At 42.9% G+C, this 17,423-nt stretch overlaps 1 protein-coding gene and 2 pseudogenes across 1 annotated transcript in view; 1 reads left to right on the top strand and 2 right to left on the bottom strand.

The window, feature by feature from the left end:
- Positions 1–303: 303 nt before the first annotated feature.
- PCBD1 (pterin-4 alpha-carbinolamine dehydratase 1) overlaps positions 304–17,423 on the bottom strand; it is a 34,091-nt gene continuing 16,971 nt past the window's right edge. Inside the window, exons 2-4 of the mRNA XM_063963430.1 lie at positions 3,670–3,801; positions 2,002–2,082; positions 304–906 (exon numbers count right to left, since the gene is read on the bottom strand). Coding sequence (XP_063819500.1) covers positions 808–906; positions 2,002–2,082; positions 3,670–3,801 — 312 coding nt within the window. The 3' untranslated portion in view covers positions 304–807. The remainder of the gene's footprint in view (positions 907–2,001; positions 2,083–3,669; positions 3,802–17,423) is intronic.
- On the bottom strand, positions 13,486–13,604 carry LOC134897657 (5S ribosomal RNA; annotated as a pseudogene).
- LOC134897656 (5S ribosomal RNA) lies at positions 15,897–16,015 on the top strand (annotated as a pseudogene).

The raw sequence follows: 17,423 nt of genomic DNA, 5'->3' as shown, positions 1-17,423 counted from the left end.
TTTTCCCTTAGTACAGAGGTTCCCAAACGCGGTCCTCAAGGCATCCCAACAGTCCAGGATTTAGTTAGTAATATCCATGGCTCAGCACAGATTGTTAAATCAAATTGACTGAGGTGCTAATTTAAGTCACCTGTGGCCAAGCATGGATACATTTAAAACCTGGACCATTGGGGTGCTTTGAGGACCTCTGCTTTAGTACATCCCGCCCAAGGTCATAAGAAACTGGGCAAATGAGTTATACTGATTAAACAAAAATTAGAACATATCCTGTAAATAAGAAAGATGCACAATTTACACATAGCAGAAAATATAAAAGCCATTTATTAGGAATAAAATGGTTTCCACATTGCATTGGATAAAGATAGTTTGTATAATTTAGTCCCTATAAATATTATAATAATACTGTTGGGCTACTGTAAGTACCTTAAACACTTTTAAACCAGGAATTGCCCTGTTAAGACATCAAAACACACAAGATTAGACCAGATTGATCTGTACAATTGGTTGTTAAATTCTTTGTTTCTACTCTGAACTCAAAGCAAACGCTTAATAAACTTGGGCAGTATTCTAACTGAACATATAAAACATCTAGTGCGCTTTATCGCTGTAGGGTAGTTATAGGTTTGTCTCTAGAAGCGCATTACCACCAATATCACAACAGCTAGAGTCTTCATTTGTTTGCCTGTATACACATTACAACAGAAATAGATAGGCATTATCACTCACATCACTAATAAAACAATCCTTATAAGTAATGTTATGAATTCTGTGGACACAATTTTGTATTGGCAGTGCTGCCACCTGTTGTTAAGATAGCGTGGCTGCAACTTGTTCAATAAAGCTTGCCAGGTTGATGTCTCTCTCGGACAGGCCACCACATTCATGAGTGCTCAAAGTGATATGAACCTTTAATAAAAAAAAATACAAAAAAAATAAGTATTCCTTTTATATCAAAAATATCCTTACACAAAATGTTCATACAATAAGGCTAAGCAAATTAAAAACATGTTTCCAGTAAATGTGTACATTATTATTTTAAATGTGAAAAATGAGGTGAATATATGTTTGTGCCCTGGCAACAGTCTGGGTTGTTTCCTGTGTCAGATGCCATATTTGTCTCTCCATGCTACAGTATGTTACAGGCTATAACTATAATTCAGGAAAAAAAAAATCTATTCTAGAAACAGCATTGACTATAAACATTCACGGCCTGACTTCATTCTCAGCAACTGCTATAATATTAAAGCTAGAACCACATAGCAACCATACACTGCCGCAACTGGATTATTTCTACTACTTTGCAGCCATAATACTTCTATGGGAAGACTGCCATAAGTTTTTATAAAACAAAACTGCATTATTATTATTCTTTATTTAAATGGCGCCACATTGTTGAATTGCATTGCTGAAATGCCTGGTATCTGCAATATCTTATTCGGTCTACTAGTAATAAGAATCTAGGGAATATTGTTCTATAACAATGTGCTTTTTAGGGCCAATGTTTACAGACAAATGTTAGCAATTCAATTTACTCTTAGGAACGCAACATTGTTATTAGTGATCACCCAGTCTGGCGAACAAGAGTTACGTTTCATACCACGGTATTCCTGCATCACTGTTCTGTACTCTTTACAATCTACTTTGTCTTTAAACAGTCTCCCTTGCAGTCTGGTCTCCTGCTTGCTTCTGTCCTCTTCCTAATGTTATACATGTTATGCCTGATGTCCTCTCCACTTTAACACTCACACAAATAATAATTTAAATATTATCAATGTTTTCTACAGCACTTCTGTGTTGCTGAGAGCATTCAGACCATCTGATTGGCTATAGGTTGTTCTGTCCCTGTCTGCCTACAATAGGTGCCAGCCAGACAAACTATATAAAAAAATAAAACAAATTGCTGACCCTAGTTAAACACCTTTTAACATATAAACAAAATATTTGTGCTTTAAATCTTTAAAAAAAATACAGATGCTTAATAACACATTTAACATAGCTTACCTTGTTGTAGACATTAAACCATTCCGGGTGGTGGTCCAGTTTTTCAGCCTGTAATGCTACTCTGGTCATAAACCCAAAGGCCTACAATGAGATGCAAAATATTAATTGAAGAGTAGACAATTTAGCAATTGTGATCGGGGCAGGTTTTCCATCAAGTTTCACAGTATTCTAGGTTAGTAGGTTCCCAAACTCTGTCCTCAGGCACCATAAAGGACTATGTTTTAAGGATATCGATGGCTGAGCACAGATGTTAGATCTAATTGATTAACGTAGTAAATGTTGGTTCTCCTTAAAACCTGGACCATTAGGGTGCCTAGAGGACAGAGTTTGGGAACCTCTGGGTTAGTGCATAACTTGTATATGTAGTTCATGTTCACTGTGCGACAAATGCAACATCAAATAACATTAGATGTTTATTGTTGTGTCAACATTGCATTTAACATCCAGACATTTTTCATTTGTGTACTGTTTATTGTGCCAAATTAGCTTTAGAACATGAAGGGAAATATGATCTATGTCGCTTTCCACATTTCCAAAACATGTTGGTGCCTGTTCTGGCATGTATAATGGCCATGCGAAAGTAGATTATATCTAGCATTCATGTTTGGGAAAAAAAGCCTATTATGTGGCTTCTGCCCCACATTACAAATTAGTGGTATTAGTCTATTTATGAACTTCTGTTGGTTCTATACGTGGCTATTTAACTTTAACCCTTCACTGCTGATGCTGGGTCTATGAAACCCAGCCATTCTGATTTTTGTTCTATTTGGTCGAATTTCGGAGGAGGAGGAATAACCTTTTCACTACCTTCGTATTGTGTCATTTGCTGTCCGTTAATCATGTGCTAGGCGCCAACAGCCCTTCCTTTGTCTGCCGGGTCTAAGAGACCCAGCGTCAGTACTGTAGTAACTGTTTTGAGTGCCTGTAATCACTGCTGTATGGACAAATTGCCACCGCCAGAAAAACAAGGAAGATGCAGCAAATGCATCATTGAGGATCAGAAAATACAATATTAGTGTGAAAAATGGAATGAATTAATAAAACAATTGATAGGACCCACTTTTTAATCTCAAACTATTTCCATTCCTGATCAATTTCCATAGAATTCCTAAAACACAGAAATCCAAATGGGTCTCTCAGACCCAGCATCAGCATTTGTGTTACAAAATTTGTCATCAGTATTGAGGGTTAAAGTAATGGTTGAAGCTTCCAAGATTGCCCATCCCTCTCTAGGGGGTACATTTACTAAGGTAAGCAACCAACCAGATTCTACTTAACATTTATCTAGCTGCTTCTAAATGTTAAGTAGAATTTGATTGGTTGCTATGGGCAACATCACCAGTTCTAAAAAAACCTCCCACCTTAATAAATTTAGCCCAAGGTCTGTGTGAGGCGTTGGGTATGGTATGTCAGCATACCGATCCCGGACACCAAAATGCCGGCAGGGGGTTAGCGGAACAAAGTGCTCACCACAGGTTCTATTTCCATTCTATGGGTGTCATGGACACAGACGAGTGGGAATAGCCCCTATTAGCCGGGATGCTGGCTGGCGGCATAGTCAGTGGTCAGGATTCCGGTGTCTGTATCCCGACTTTCGGCATTGTAACCGCATCCCTGTGTGAGTTAGGCAAATGTTATCAAATTTGCAACACATTTCTTCTTACTTACCCTATTAAAATCCTTGAAATGGAATTCTTTGCAAATAGCATCTCTGCCATCCAGTTCACTCCATCCAACTGCCCTCAGGTTAGGCAGGAGCTGCTCCCGTTCCTCTCCACTCAGTCTGTGAGCTTTCCCTGCCTTCAACAAGTTCAAAATACATGTTTATTTAAGTGAAATGATTGGCCAGATTCAAGCTCTCAAGATTGTCTTTTTCTTATGTTACCATTGATATTTCAGGTAGGAAACAGAAAATATTTTGCTGGAAAGGAATTAAGCCTTATACCACCACAAGTCAGCATTAACTGTAATCATAGCACAGTACAGACTGCAGCCCTTAGATCTACAAGGACAGAAGTATTGCTTAGGTTGTGCTTCATTTGGTTAGAATAAATGTTTTTTTATTATCTCTTTAAACATTATACTAAAAAACAACAACAACACATACTAGTGGCAATTTACTAGCAAGGTGCTGTTATGCAGAAATCAGGTCAGGTTGCTAAACTCTTCCATCATCATGTAAAATTAAATGTTTTTCTTCACAATATTTTTAAATAAAAAGAGAAAGTTTACTTAAAAGAAGCACAGCCGTTTTCTCCTTTACGAGGAATTTACTTTTATGGTGTGTCTGCATTTTTCATAAAGGATCCTTAATATAAATAAATATATAAAATTGGTTGCTATAGGTTATTGAAAGCTTACATTTAAGAATGTTTTTAACAAATAGCATAAAACTATAACAGTAATGTCTTCATTTCTGTGTTTACGGATCATCTTTGTACACAATGGGTTTTTGCATTAAAGGAATAGTCTATTTACTAAGCCTTGGAAGGAAATATAGGGGGTAATTCCAAGTTGATCGCAGCAGGACATTTTTTAGCAGTTGAGCAAAACCATGCGCACTGCAGGGGAGGCAGATATAACATGTGCACAGAGAGATAAATTTGGGTGTGGTGAGTTCAATCTGCAATCTAAATTGCAGTGTAAAAATAAAGCAGCCAGTATTTACCCTGCACAGAAACAAAATAACCCAACCAAATCTAACTCTCTCTGCAAATGTTAGATCTGCTCCCCCTGCAGTGCACATGGTTTTGCCCAACTGCTAAAAAATTTCCTGCTGCGATCAACTTGGAACTACCCCCATAGTACTAGCCAATGAGCTCTTGTCATTTTTCAAACACAATCTGTGACGTGACAAATAGGAGCTGATTGGCTAGTACTTTATCTCCTTCCAAGGCTTACTAAATAGACTCCATAGTGCCTGTGGACAAGAATAGCAATGCTCTGTGTAAAAGGTACAATAATCTGTGGTATTCACTACTATTCATGCCCAGGGCTGCTAAGAGTGGCCATGGACTCGGGTACTGACAGGCGTGGGGGTAATGCCCCCACCCCAAAAAATAGTAAGTATGCACAGGGCAACATCTGCCCCCTTCAGCAGCTGACACGGGCCCAACTAATTACTACTTGCCATCTCTGTTCATGCCAATACTCCTTAATTTCTCTGACGTCCTAAGTGGATGCTGGGACTCCGTAAGGACCATGGGGATTAGCGGCTCTGCAGGAGACTGGGCACAACTAAAGAAAGCTTTAGGACTACCTGGTGTGCACTGGCTCCTCCCACTAAGACCCTCCTCCAGACCTCAGTTAGATTCTTGTGCCCGGCTGAGCTGGATGCACACTAGGGGCTCTCCTGAGCTCCTAGAAAGAAAGTATATTTAGGTTTTTTATTTTACAGTGAGATCTGCTGGCAACAGACTCACTGCAGCGAGGGACTAAGGGGAGAAGAAGCGAACCTACCTAACAGGTGGTAGTTTGGGCTTCTTAGGCTACTGGACACCATTAGCTCCAGAGGGATCGACCGCAGGACCCGACCTTGGTGTTCGTTTCCGGAGCCGCGCCGCCGTCCCCCTTACAGAGCCAGAAGCATCAAGAGTCCGGAAAATCGGCGGCAGAAGACTTCGGTCTTCACCAAGGTAGCGCACAGCACTGCAGCTGTGCGCCATTGCTCCTCATGTACACCTCACACTCCGGTCACTGATGGGTGCAGGGCGCTGGGGGGGGGGGCGCCCTGAGGGCAATATATGACACCTTGGCTGGCAAATCTACATCATATATAGTCCTAGAGGCTATATAGATGTAAAATTACCCCTGCCAGTATTCCAGAAAAAGCGGGAGAAAGTCCGCCAAAAAAGGGGTGGGGCTTCTCCTTCAGCACACTGGCGCCATTTTCTCTTCACAGTGCAGCTGGAAGACAGCTCCCCAGGCTCTCCCCTGTAGTTTTCAGGCTCAAAGGGTTAAAAAGAGGGGGGGGGCACTAAATTTAGGCGCAATATTGTGTATACAAGCAGCTATTGAGAAAAATCACTCAGTTATAGTGTTAATCCCTGCATTATATAGCGCTCTGGTGTGTGCTGGCATACTCTCTCTCGGTCTCCCCAAAGGACTTTGTGGGGTCCTGTCCTCAGTCAGAACATTCCCTGTGTGTGTGCGGTGTGTCGGTACGGCTGTGTCGACATGTTGGATGAGGAAGGTTACGTGGAGGCGGAGCAGAGGCCGATAAATGGGATGTCGCCCCATGTGGGGCCGACACCAGAGTGGATGGATAGGTGGAAGGTATTAGCCGACAGTGTCAACTCCTTACATAAAAGGCTGGATGACGTAACAGCTGTGGGACAGCCGGCTTCTCAGCCCGCGCCTGCCCAGGCGTCTCAAAGGCCATCAGGGGCTCAAAAAACGCCCGTTACCTCAGATGGCAGACACAGATGTCGACACGGAGTGACTCCAGTGTCGACGAGGTTGAGACATATACACAATCCACTAGGAACATCCATTACATGATCTCGGCAATGAAAAATGTGTTACGCATTTTCTGACATGAACCCAAGTACCACATAAAAGGGGTTTTATTTTTGGGGAAAATAAAAGCAGCCAGTGTTTTGTTCCCCCATCAGATGAATGAATGAAGTGTGTAAAGAAGCGTGGTTTCCCCCAATAAGAAACTGGTAATTTCTAAAAAGTTACTGATGGCGTACCCTTTACCGCCAGAGGATAGGTCACGTTGGGAGATATCCCTTAGGGTGGATATGGCGCTCACACGTTTGTCAAAAGGTGGCACTGCCGTCTTAGGATACGGCCACCTTGAAGGAACCTGCTGATAAAAAGCAGGAGGCGATCCTGAAGTCTGTATTTACACACTCAGGTTATATACTGAAACCTACAATTGCCTCAGCATAAATAGTGCTGCTGCAGCACCTGATACCCTGTCAGATAATATTAATACGCTAAGACAGGGATAATATTTTGCTAACATTGAGCATATTTAAGACGTTGTCTTATATATAAAGGATGCACAGAGGGATATTTGCCGGCTGGCATCCAGAATTAATGCAATGTCCATTCTGCCAGGAGGGTATTAGAAACCCGGCAGTGGACAGGTGATGCTGCCTGTAAAAGGCACATGGAGATTCTGCCTTATAAGGGTGAGGAATTGTTTGGGGATGGTCTCTGGGACCTTGTATCCACAGCAACAGCTGGGAAGAAAAATTTTTTTACCTCAGGTTTCCTCACAGCCTAAGAAAGCACCGTATTTTCAGGTACAGTCCTTTCGGCTTCAGAAAAGCAAGCGGGTCAAAGGCGCTTCCTTTCTGCACAGAGACAAGGGAAGAAGGAAAAAAGCTGCACCAGCAGCCAGTTCCCAGGATCAAAAATCTTCCCCCGCTTCCTCCGAGTCCACCGCATGATGCTGGGGCTCCACAGGTGGAGACAGGTGCGGTAGGGGCGCGTCTCGGGAACTTCAGGGACCAGTGGGCTTGCCCACAGGTGGCTCTCTAGGTTCTGCAAATAGTATCACAGGGATACAGGCTGGAGTTCGAGGCGACTCCCCCTCGCCGTTACCTCACATCAGCCTTGCCTGCTGCCCTCGGAGAAAGGTAGTACTGGTGGCAATTCACAAGCTGTACTTCCAGCAGGTGAAATCAAGGTACCCCTCCTTCAACAAGGCCGGGGTTACTATTCCAAAATGTTGTGGTACCGAAACCAGACGGTTCGGTGAGACCCATTCTAAAATTGAAAGCCTTGAACACTTATATACGAAGGTTCAAGTTCAAAATGGAATCGCTCAGGGCGATTATTGCAAGCCTGGAGAATTTCATGGTATCACTGGACATCAAGGATGATTACCTGCATGTCCCTATTTACCCTCTTCACCAGGAGTACCTCAATATTGTGGTACAGGATTGTCATTACCAATTCCAGACGTTGCCGTTAGTCTGGTATTTACCAAGGTAATGGCCGAAATAATTATCCCGTACTTGGACGATCTCCTTATAAAGGCGAGGTCCAGGGAGCAGTTGTTCGTCGTAGTAGCACTATCTCGGGAAGTGCTACAACAGCACGGCTGGTTTCTGAATATTCCAAAGTCGCAGCTGGTTCCTACGACGCGTCTACTGTTCCTGGGTATGGTTCTGGACACAGAACAGGATAAAAAGGGTTTCTCCCGGAGGAGAAGGCCAAGGAGTTGTTGTCTCTAGACAGAGACCTCCTAATACGTATACAGGTGTCGGTGCATCAATGCACGCGAGCCCTGGGAAAGATGGTAGCTTCTTACGAAGAAATTCCATTCGCCAGGTCCCATGCAAGGATTTTCCAGTGGGATCTGTTGGACAAGTGGTCCGGGTCGCATCTTCAGATGCATCGGCGGATAACCCTGTCTCCAAGGGTCAGGGTGTCGCTGTTGTGGTGGCTGCAGAGTGCTCATCTTCTAGGGGGCCGCAGATTCGGCATACAGGACTGGGTCCTGGTGACCACGGATGCCAGCCTTCGAGGCTGGGGGGCAGTCACACAGGGAAGGAACTTACAAGGCTACGGAAAAGTCAGGAGACTTCCCTACACATAAATATTCTGGAACTGAGGGCCATTTACAATGCCCTAAGTCAGGCTAGACCCCTGCTTCAACACCGGCCGGTGCTGATCCAGTCAAACAACATCACGGCGGTCGCTCATGTAAACCGACAGGGCGGCACAAGAAGCAGGATGGCGATGGCAGAAGCCACAAGGATTCTCCGATGGGCAGAAAATCATGTGTTAGCACTGTCAGCAGTGTTCATTCCCGGAGTGGACAACTGAGAAGCAGACTTTCTCAGAAGACACGACCTCCACCCGGGAGAGTGGGGACTTCATCCAGAAGTCTTCCAAATGATTGTACACCGTTGGGAAAGGCCACAGGTGGACATGATGGCGTCCCGCCTCAACTAAAAGTTACAAAGATATTGCGCCAGGTCAAGGACCCTCAGGCGATAGCTGTGGACGCTTTGGTAACACCGTGGGTGTACCAGTCGGTGTATGTGTTACCTTCTCTGCCTCTCTTACCCAGGGTAATGAGAATAATAAGAAGGAGAGGAGTAAGAACTATACTCATTGTTCCGGGTTGGCCAAGAAGAGCTTGGTAACCAGAACTCCAAGAAATAATCTCAGAGGACCCATGGCCTCTGCCGCTCAGACAGGACCTGCTGCAGCAGGGGGCCTGTCTGTTCCAAGACGTACCGCGGCTGCGTTGACGGCATGGCGGTTGAACGCCGGATCCTGAAGGAAAAGGGAATTCCTGAGGAAGTTATCCCTACGCTATTTAAAGCTAGGAAAGAAGTGAACGCAAACCATTATCACCGCATATGGCGGAAATATGTTGCGTACTGTGAGGCCAGGAAGGCCCCAAAGGAGAAATTTCAGCTAGGTCGATTTCTGCACTTCCTACAGTCAGAGGTGACTATGGGCCTAAAATTTGGTTCCATTAAGGTCCAGATTTCGGCTCTATCGATTTTCTTCCAAAATTGAACTGGCTTCACTGCCTGAAGTTCAGACTTTTGTTAAGGGAGTGCTGCATAGTCAGCCCCCGTTTGTGCCTCCAGTGGCACCGTGGGATCTCAACGTGGTGTTGGATTTCCTGAAGTTGCATTGGGTTGAGCCACTTAAATCCGTGGAGCTATAATACCTCACGTGGAAAGTGGTCATTCTGTGGGCCTTGGCGTCGGCCAGGCGTGTATCAGAATTGGCGGCTTTGTCATACAAAAGCCCTTATCTGTATTTTATATGGATAAGGCGGAATTGAGGACTCGTTCCCAATTCCTTCCTAAGGTGGTATCAGTTTTTCATGTGAACCAACCTATTGTGGTGCCTGCGGCTACTTGGGACTTGGAGGATTCCAAGTTACTGGATGTAGTCAGGGCCCTGAAAAGTATATGTTTCCAGGACAGCTGGAGTCAGGAAAACTGACTCGCTATTTCTCCTCTATGCACCCAACAAGCTGGGTACTCCTGCTTCTAAGCAGACGATTGCTCGCTGGATCTGTAGCACGATTCAACTTGCACATTCTGCGGCTGGACTGCCGCACCCTAAATCTGTAAAAGCCCATTCCACGAGGAAAGGGGCTCTTCTTGGGCGGCTGCCCGAGGGGTCTCGGCTTTACAATTTTGCCGAGCTGTTACTTGGTCGGGTTCAAACACTTTTGAAAGAGTCTACAAGTTTGATACCCTGGCTGAGGAGGACCTAGAGTTTGCTCATTCGGTGCTGCAGAGTCATCCGCACTCTCCCGCCCGTTTGGGAGCTTTGGTATAATCCCCATGGTCCTTACGGAGTCCCAGCATCCACTTAGGACGTCAGAGAAAATAAGATTTTACTCACCGGTAAATCTATTTCTCGTAGTCAGTAGTGGATGCTGGGCGCCCATCCCAAGTGCGGATTGTCTGCAATACTTGTATATAGTTATTGCCTAACTAAAGGGTTATTGTTGTGAGCCATCTGTTGAGAGGCTCAGTTATATTTCATACTGTTAACTGGGTATAGTATCACGAGTTATACGGTGTGATTGGTGTGGCTGGTATGAGTCTTACCCGGGATTCAAAATCCTTCCTTATTGTGTCAGCTCTTCCGGGCACAGTATCCTAACTGAGGTCTGGAGGAGGGTCTTAGTGGGAGGAGCCAGTGCACACCAGGTAGTCCTAAAGCTTTCTTTAGTTGTGCCCAGTCTCCTGCGGAGCCGCTAATCCCCATGGTCCTTACGGAGTCCCAGCATCCACTACGGACTACGAGAAATAGATTTACCGGTGAGTAAAATCTTATTTTTACAGACATTTTTACTAAAGCATAGAGAAAGTATAGAGAGCGAATGTGGCGCCAATGGCAAAAGCAGCTACCCCCTTGCACCAATGGTATTCCCTTATACCGATGTGAAATGGTGAGTGTATAGAGTAAGTGCAATAGGGTGCGCTAAACGCGTAAATAATAAGTATGGTGTAATTATCTCTTGTGTGCTGAATTCAAAAACAATACTTCCCTTAATACTTCTTATATGCATATGTTCTTTGAATCAGAGTCTGTCTTCCACAACCTCACCCAGTTTTAAGCCTGAGGAGGCACTTACTCTATACACTCACCATTTTTACTAAAGCATCTATATACATGGTTCTCAACCCCAATTCTCAAGTACACCCAGCAGCTCATATTTTTGGGATTTCTGTCTGAGGATACAGGTGGGATAACTACTGCCTCAGCAAAATAGATGAATTCCCCTGGGCATGATTAAAGAGATCCACAAAGCATGACCGGTTGCTGGTATTTTTGGAGACTGGAGTTGAGAACCCCTGGTCTATGGGAATGCTATTTGTTCTTCATGTGGTCTTAGTGAACACTTTTCTTTTCCGTTTTATAAAGTAGTTTGCGATGGCATGCCAGGATGTGTATTATGTAAGATTACTTACAAAATTAATGCAATGCATGAAAGAAAATATAATTTTAGGTTTCTCTGTCTTTACTTTAAATTGTGGGGAAATGGAAATGTACTGCAAATGGTCTCGCTAAACTGCTAAGTAATATTCTTTGTTACAGAACTGGTTTAGCATGTGTGCTCTGTTTAAAAGTATCCATGTGGTAGTAGTTCAACAACCAGATAAACAATCAACTGAATACAATATAGCAAAATGCATACAAACAGTTAACACTTCACAAATGGAAGGAGGATGGGGGATTATTGGAGAAGAGGGGGCTCCTGCACTGCCTCCTCCATGTAGTGACCCCAGCAGGATCATGTCACCGCTCAACCTACTGTTACTAGTAAACTTGCAAGCCTGGTTAAGGATCACTGTGCAGCCTAAACACCATTTCACATTCCACTGGTGCCTCTCACAAACTACCTAGGTTCTGCACCAGTATGACATATCAACAGGTTATGGGCCCAGATGCCTCAGTACCATGCATGTGCAGTATACAGTGAAGGCCTGCATTTTAATCAGCACAAAGACTGCACAGTACAACAGCCATCATGACCTCCATAAAACTAAGAGGTTCGTAGAGCTTTTGTACGCCATGTGGAAGTTGTCCATGGACATGCAGGTCAAGCGTGAAATTTGTGAAAAATCACAAGTAATCCAGGTGACCATACAAATCTTTATGTAGTGGATAGAGCCATGGGAACCATTGGCCTTGCTTTGGAGCAGTTCCATAATTCATGGGTAAGCGTCAGTACATGACATGTACATAGTCCTGCAGGCAGTGTATGAAGATAAACGTCCTATGTGGAGGGCAAACCTGAGTCTTACACTGTATGGTACCAAATTAAGTGCATGCAGAGACAAAAATGAGTATATTGACAAGATGCTGTCCACATTTCAGCAACTGCCATCTGTAGGAGTCCAAGTAGATAAGGAAGAAGTGGCTCTAGAATCCTGTGCAGCTAAGTTTTCAACAGATATTTAGAAAGCTACACTGCTGTTGTTCCAGGAACACATACCACTGAAACAAATACTTAGTTCTGCATTACGCACACAAATACCAAATTCAAAAGGCCCGAGTAGAAGTGTTCTGCATGTCAAAAAGTCTGACATTCTGTAAGGCCTCTCTGAATCAAAACTGAGAAATGTAAGTGGCGTACAGCAAAGTATGACAAGAGAAATGAGTCAGCTTTAAGTCTCACAGTGGAAAGAAAGATTGCTGTCACATGGACTCAGGAGCCACAAGGAATTTCAGTTGGAATCAAGAATAGTATACACCACACATGTGACCATGAAATGGTAATAATTGGAGACAGAGACAAAAGAAAGGGCAATCACGGTATGCCTGGGAATTAAAGGTGGAACAACCCGGCACTTTGTAAATAGACCCCTTTGTGTGAATTAGGTCTTCTAAGTAAGGATGCAGAAATAATATAATTTGTGCTGCTCTCAAACAAAAATAATACTGGATGAGGGTTTTCATATGACACGCCACCCTGATGCACCGTGCATGGACCACAGGGAGAACCCGACCATACACTGCAGAGAGAAGGAAAGGCGCAAACTGTTGGAGGAGGACTGGAAGGTGAGTCTCCATAGTGGAGGGGGTGCCCGGCAGGAGCTTCTTTGAGCTAAAGCCAGCAACATCCCCTCACCAGGCTGCAGCTGACTCTCTTGACAGGCTAATAAAGAGAAGAGAGAAAAAGAAAAAGAGACCCTTGTTGGGAGCACTCACTCTTGGAAACAATGGAGAGTTAGATAATGCTTGATGAATTCGGTATTTAAAACGTAACTTTTAATTATTTGTGAGTAAGATAAGGAGTACACCCTCAATTGTTGTTTAAAATGTAATTAAATGAACGTGAATCATTGGTTGCGAATTGCCGCTGTGAATATATAGGTGAAAACATGTATATATATATATATATATATAAGGCCAAAAAATTGCAAAAAAAAAAAAAAAAAAAAAAGTGCGGCATGAATTATGGCAAAATCAAGGAATGTGCCCACCAGGTATTGTTTTTTAGGTTAGTGCAATAGTCGGAGTATTGCCGTCAAGTAAAACCTACAACACCAGGTATTCCTTAGTGGTTAACCACCTAAGTACTGACCAGGCCCAACACCGTATTGCTTCCAAGATCGGACGAGATTGGGCATGCGCGGTGTGGTGTGGTAGTAGATTTCGGTTTGAACAGCTGGTATGCAGCTATCAACTACAACACAGACCTGGTTCTTGAAATGGGCAGATAATCTCTTAGAGAAGAGACATATGTTTGACCATCATTGCACCGAATTGTATTCCCAATATATAGGTATACTAAGGTTTAAATCATATGATCAGTCGGTTTTGCCAAACTGAGCCGCCTGCATGTTGCTTTTGATTGTGTGTGCTATGCAACATAAATCCCCAATGGATTTTTCACACGTAGTAGGGCATAAGAAAACCCTTGTTGTACTGATAACATGCCAACAAGATTGATAAACATTAATTAATGAAAGTAATATAATGTCATTAAGGCTGAAAATTATTCAAAAAATATTTTTATCAGCTGTACAGACAGACTGGCAGATAAATAAATAGGGAATGTATTTCAAAAGACACAAAACCCTCCTGCCCACACTTAGGCTAAATGGAACCTTAGAGCCTAAAACGCTGCATGCTGTCTGTGTGACAATCTTGTTGCCAAAAAAAACCCTAAACATGTATCCACTGAAACTCCACAATAAATCAATCAAAAATATGGCATGCCGAATATCATTTGTGCTGCATTGGCAATTGTATATACAATAATTCATATGCTCATATTTGAGATATCTGTGGGGGAAAAAAAAAAAAAAAAATTTTTTGCTGCTGAATATGCAGGAATAAATGAGTGGCAGCATATATGTTCCAATTGCTGCAGCTGTAGTGGATGACAGTTTGTAGCTATTTTGTAATGTGTCTACCAAAATTGACACAGAGAAAAGTACCAATAAAGATAAGCTGTGTATTGATAGCACTTTATGAAACAGAGATTGTTCCATATGTTGTAGATGTACCTTATATAACTGGCATGATTTGCCGAAAAAAGTTTGAGGACCAGTGCACCTGTTGTTTAAATTACATGAGTGCGTGGCCGGAGAGCGGGAGACGTGAAAGTGCAGGATATAACTATAAATGATACTTAGAGCCGTCTGTCGTCTGTGTCCTGCATTGCTGTGTGCCGCTGTCAGTGCCGCGTTCCGCTCGAGTTAACGAGCTGTGAAGATCTGCGGCTTGCCCAGTCTCCTCTCCTGCCGGTCTGCTGGTCACGTGAGCGCGCTCACCGTGACCACGTCCACCTCCCCTACGTACGTTTCACAACGAGCTTGTTCACGCGCTCACGTGACCAGCAGACCGGCAGGAGAGGAGACTGGGCAAGCCGCAGATCTTCACAGCTCGTTAACTCGAGCGGAACGCGGCACTGACAGCGGCACACAGCAAAGCAGGACACAGACGACAGACGGCTCTAAGTATCATTTATAGTTATATCCTGCACTTTCACGTCTCCCGCTCTCCGGCCACGCACTCATGTAATTTAAACAACAGGTGCACTGGTCCTCAAACTTTTTTCGGCAAATCATGCCAGTTATATAAGGTACATCTACAACATATGGAACAATCTCTGTTTCATAAAGTGCTATCAATACACAGCTTATCTTTATTGGTACTTTTCTCTGTGTCAATTTTGGTAGACACATTACAAAATAGCTACAAACTGTCATCCACTACAGCTGCAGCAATTGGAACATATATGCTGCCACTCATTTATTCCTGCATATTCAGCAGCAAAAAAAAATTTTTTTTTTTTCCCCCACAGATATCTCAAATATGAGCATATGAATTATTGTATATACAATTGCCAATGCAGCACAAATGATATTCGGCATGCCATATTTTTGATTGATTTATTGTGGAGTTTCAGTGGATACATGTTTAGGGGTTTTTTTGGCAACAAGATTGTCACACAGACAGCATGCAGCGTTTTAGGCTCTAAGGTTCCATTTAGCCTAAGTGTGGGCAGGAGGGTTTTGTGTCTTTTGAAATACATTCCCTATTTATTTATCTGCCAGTCTGTCTGTACAGCTGATAAAAATATTTTTTGAATAATTTTCAGCCTTAATGACATTATATTACTTTCATTAATTAATGTTTATCAATCTTGTTGGCATGTTATCAGTACAACAAGGGTTTTCTTATGCCCTACTACGTGTGAAAAATCCATTGGGGATTTATGTTGCATAGCACACACAATCAAAAGCAACATGCAGGCGGCTCAGTTTGGCAAAACCGACTGATCATATGATTTAAACCTTAGTATACCTATATATTGGGAATACAATTCGGTGCAATGATGGTCAAACATATGTCTCTTCTCTAAGAGATTATCTGCCCATTTCAAGAACCAGGTCTGTCTTGTAGTTGATAGCTGCATACCAGCTGTTCAAACCGAAATCTACTACCACACCACACCGCGCATGCCCAATCTCGTCCGATCTTGGAAGCAATACGGTGTTGGGCCTGGTCAGTACTTAGGTGGTTAACCACTAAGGAATACCTGGTGTTGTAGGTTTTACTTGACGGCAATACTCCGACTATTGCACTAACCTAAAAAACAATACCTGGTGGGCACATTCCTTGATTTTGCCATAATTCATGCCGCACTTTTTTTTTTTTTTTTGCAATTTTTTGGCCTTATATATATACATGTTTTCACCTATATATTCACAGCGGCAATTCGCAACCAATGATTCACGTTCATTTAATTACATTTTAAACAACAATTGAGGGTGTACTCCTTATCTTACTCACAAATAATTAAAAGTTACGTTTTAAATACCGAATTCATCAAGCATTATCTAACTCTCCATTGTTTCCAAGAGTGAGTGCTCCCAACAAGGGTCTCTTTTTCTTTTTCTCTCTTCTCTTTATTACCAATGTAATAGACCCATGGGAGCACCATCGACAATCACCCTCCTTTCTTCTACCCACAACTTTGTCTGTTTAATGGTAGATGGTGATTAATTCCGAAAGTTTTTTCGGTTGGTCGGTTTTCTTGGAAACTTTCATTAATTATCTACTTATGCAACATCATCTACTCTTGTGCGGCATCCTTAACCCAATCTTTCTCTTGACAGGCTGTAAGCCCCAAGGGACGTCTAGTTCACAGATGTACCACTGGACGCGGGGTCCCATAATGAGGATGGTCTGGCTGGAGCTCTTAAAGTTACCCCAGAGAAAAGTTCAGGTCTCTGGAAGTGGGAACAGCATCCAATTAACCCCTACAACACACTGCAGGACAAGCAGACCAAGTACCCTCACATTCTTACTCTAGAATACCAGTAGATAAGCGGGATGCCAGCATCTACAGATGACCTCATTAACGCAAGACCTGTCCTGTCACGTGGCCTCTCAGGACAACAGGTCTGAAGATCTTTTCACTCACCCATCCACGTCATTGATGCACAAATAGGTTTAAGCATAGCACCTAACATGAGGACAAAATGCTCTGCTTCTGGACTTCTCTTAATCTATGACTGCTGACACTTGTGTTCAATAGGTTAATGGATAAGAAAAGGTGTTTCAGCACAGGTGACGACAACCATTAATTAGGATGAAGTCCAGGAACAGAGCATTCTGTTACCTCCTGGACAGGGTCATGTATGGTTTAAACATCAAGACTTTATGAACCATAAATTCATAAAGTCTTGATGCCATGGTATGTAACCTCAGTGTAGTACAGGCGAGATCACAGGATCACTCAATAACGCATTGGGACATGGTTTATTAATTTTAATATGACTTGGAACCACTGGTTCATAGTATGAGATACTAAGAACACAAAGTCAGTCATTACTACATATTTCTGCAATTACTTGATTTCTTGGAGTTTATAGTATATGTAGATCACAGTTTTCTATTCACAAGTAAAACATAAAGTTTTCTAGCAGTTGGTTCTGTTACTTATACCAGTTACTATG

This window comes from Pseudophryne corroboree, chromosome 3 (genome assembly GCF_028390025.1).
Source record: "Pseudophryne corroboree isolate aPseCor3 chromosome 3, aPseCor3.hap2, whole genome shotgun sequence".
Lineage (NCBI taxonomy): Eukaryota > Metazoa > Chordata > Amphibia > Anura > Myobatrachidae > Pseudophryne > Pseudophryne corroboree.
This window is presented reverse-complemented; position numbering and strand designations above follow the sequence as displayed.